General features: G+C 51.2%; 1 protein-coding gene across 1 annotated transcript; it reads left to right on the forward strand.

Moving 5' to 3' along the window:
* Positions 1 to 1,512: 1,512 nt before the first annotated feature.
* On the forward strand, positions 1,513 to 2,646 carry LOC135562766 (olfactory receptor 5AN1-like). The gene has a single exon (XM_065005101.1). It carries the CDS (start codon positions 1,513 to 1,515, stop codon positions 2,644 to 2,646), a length of 1,134 nt encoding a protein of 377 aa, XP_064861173.1.
* The last annotated feature ends 358 nt before the right edge of the window (positions 2,647 to 3,004 follow it).

Consider the following 3,004-nt stretch of genomic DNA (forward strand, 5'->3'; position numbering starts at 1 on the left):
CCGGCGACGGTACCCAGTCCAGAGCGTCCGGCGACGGTGCCCAGTCCAGAGCGTCCGGCGACGGTACCCAGTCCAGAGCGTCCGGCGACAGTGCCCAGTCCAGAGCGTCCGGCGACAGTGCCCAGTCCAGAGCGTCCGGAGACGGTGCCCAGTCCAGAGAGTCCGGCGACAGTGCCCAGTCCAGAGTGTCCGGCGACGGTGCCCAGTCCAGAGTGTCCGGCGACGGTGCCCAGTCCAGAGCGTCCGGCGACGGTGCCCAGTCCGGAACCTCCAACGATGGGCCACAGTCCGGAATCTCCAGCGACGGGCCCCAGTCCGGAACCTCCAACGCCGGGCCCCAGTCCGGAACCTCCAACGACGGTTCCCAGTCCGGAATCTCCAACGACGGGCCTCAGTCCGGAACCTCTAGCGACGCGCACCAGCCCGGGGTCTCCAGCGACGGTCCCCAGGCCAGAACATCCGGCGATAATCCACACAGCGAGGGTCCCCAGCCCGGGGCCTACGGTGAGGATCCGCAGTCCAGAGCATCCGGCGATGATCCACGGGTCAGGACTCGCATCCAGAACCAAAGTCGCCACCAAGATTAGATGCCCACCCAGACCCTTCCATATAGATTTAGGTCTCCGGCCGGGAGTCGGCACCTTTGGGGGGGGGGGGTACTGTCACGCGCTGACCTTGGTTATCTTAGTTTTCTTTATTATATGGTTAGGTCAGGATGTGACAAGGGTGGTTTGTTTAGTTTTTGTATTGTCTAGCGGTTTTTGTATTGTCTAGGGGTTTTTGCTTGTCTAGGTTTTTTTTTCAATCTAGGTGTTTATATGTCTGTGGTTGCCTAGATTGGTTCTCAATCAGAGGCAGCTGTTTATCGTTGTCTCTGATTGGGAACCATATTTAGGAAGCCATATTCCTTGGTTATTTTGTGGGTTGTTATTCTATGTTTACTTGCCATATTGCTTCACGGTAAGTTTAGTTTAGTTCTGTTCAGTGTTCTCTCTTTTATTAAAGAGTTATATTCGCTTACCACGCTGCGCCTTGGTCTCCTCACTATGACGACCATTCCAACACAGAAAAGCTGCTTTTTAACATACTTCATTACCATTTATTGGAAGGAAAACTATTTTACACAATTACTTTAAATATATATTTTTTTATATAGAAAACTAGTCGACAATGTCAATTACAAGGATGATGAAGGTGATGAGGATGAAGGTGATGATGACTATTTGGCTATTTTTACTGTCGTTATTTATTATCATACCAACAAATATCAATGAATAACCAAAATAAAGTGTAAATAAAATATACATTTAAACATATGGTGACTGGAAGCAAATTTAGCAACAGATAACATGGAAGTCTGCAGCCGCTGATTCAACAGGTGGACACAGTCTCAGCACCCTTCTAGAGCGCACACGAGAGAGAGAGAGAGAGAGAGCGAGAGAGAGAGAGAGAGCGAGAGAGAGAGAGAGAGAAAAAAAGCGATAAGCATAAAGCCATGCGCCCGGCTCAACCATGGCTCATAAGTTCATCATGAATTCCACTCAGGTGTTCAACCCCACGGGTCCATGCGTTGCTCATACTTTTGAGAACGGAACGGAAGATGACAAATTCGACCTAGGAGGCTGCCTCTTTTTGTTCATAATGCCATTTGATGCAGTCGTGAATGTGCTGGTTTTTGTGTTCTTGATGCTCACAATCCTGTCTTTGGCTGTGAACGGATTCACTTTGTTGGGACTGGGACGCTCGGAGGACCTATCTTGGGAGCCACGCTACACCCTGCTGAAGAACTTGATTCTGAGTGACATGGTGCAAACCATCAATGTGGGCCCCTTTGTGACCCACTGCTTACTGCAGAGAAGCACAATGAACTTTAACACCTTGTGCCTCCTCCAGTATTTCACCGGCAGCGTCTGCATCTTCAGCACCCTCATCACCATCACCTGCATGGCCATTGAGCGATACCTGTATGTGTGCCATGCCATCCACTACCTGTCCATACTCACCCCTCTACGCCTGCGCCTCACCGTCGGCCTCACCTGGGTCTTGTCCATCAGCGTTGTCTGCGTTAACTTCACCCTGCTACACCAGGGGGAAGGGGAGTACGGCACAGCAACGTCTGGACTCATATGTGAGCCTGACACAGTGGAACGCCACATGGGTTTCCCCAGGGCAGCGGCTATCACCCGCAAGCTGCTGGGCTTCATCTTCACCCTGCTCTGCCTCCTCAGCTACTTCTTTGCCTATGTACGGATGTACCAGGACGCCCGCAGCGCTGTGGTGCCCTTCAACACGGTGAACATTCGGGCGCGCAACACTGTGCTTTTCTACTGTGGGATGTTGTTCCTGCAGCTACTCCCTATGTTCCTCAGGATCACCTCGGATGCTCTGTGGGAGCTGGAGGGCACAGGGGCCATGATGACCGCCCTCTCCGGGGCTGGGACCTCGCTGTCCGCTGGAACTCTGCACATCTCCCTCCTGATCCTCATCATGGTGCCTCCCTGCATCAACCCACTTATCTTTGGCATTCGCAATTGGGAGGTACGTCAGGCGCTGTTCAGACTCTTCCACTGGAAGGGAAACCCCCCTGAGCTGGAGCTGGAGAGGACGTGGGTGAGGTCACAGGACAGGGCAGGTGTGTTGGAATGAGGCAGAGGAGAGGTGGGAGAGGTGTCTCCCAGAAATAGCAGCTGAGAAGAGGGACGATGAGATGCATTCAATTTGGAATGAGACAGACACAGAAACTTGCGAAGGGAATTTACAGTAAGGACTAAACTACAGTAACGACCAAAGTACAGTGAGGACCATAGTACAGCAAGGACCATAGTACAGTAAGGCCCATAATACAGTAAGGACCATAATACAGTAAGGACCATAATACAGTAAGGACCATAGTACAGTAAGGACCATAATACAGTAAGGACCATAATACAGTAAGGACCATAATACAGTAAGGACCATAATACAGTAAGGACCATAGTACAGTAAGGACCATAATACAGCAAGG

The sequence above is a fragment of the Oncorhynchus nerka genome, linkage group LG20 (assembly GCF_034236695.1).
Source record: "Oncorhynchus nerka isolate Pitt River linkage group LG20, Oner_Uvic_2.0, whole genome shotgun sequence".
Lineage (NCBI taxonomy): Eukaryota > Metazoa > Chordata > Actinopteri > Salmoniformes > Salmonidae > Oncorhynchus > Oncorhynchus nerka.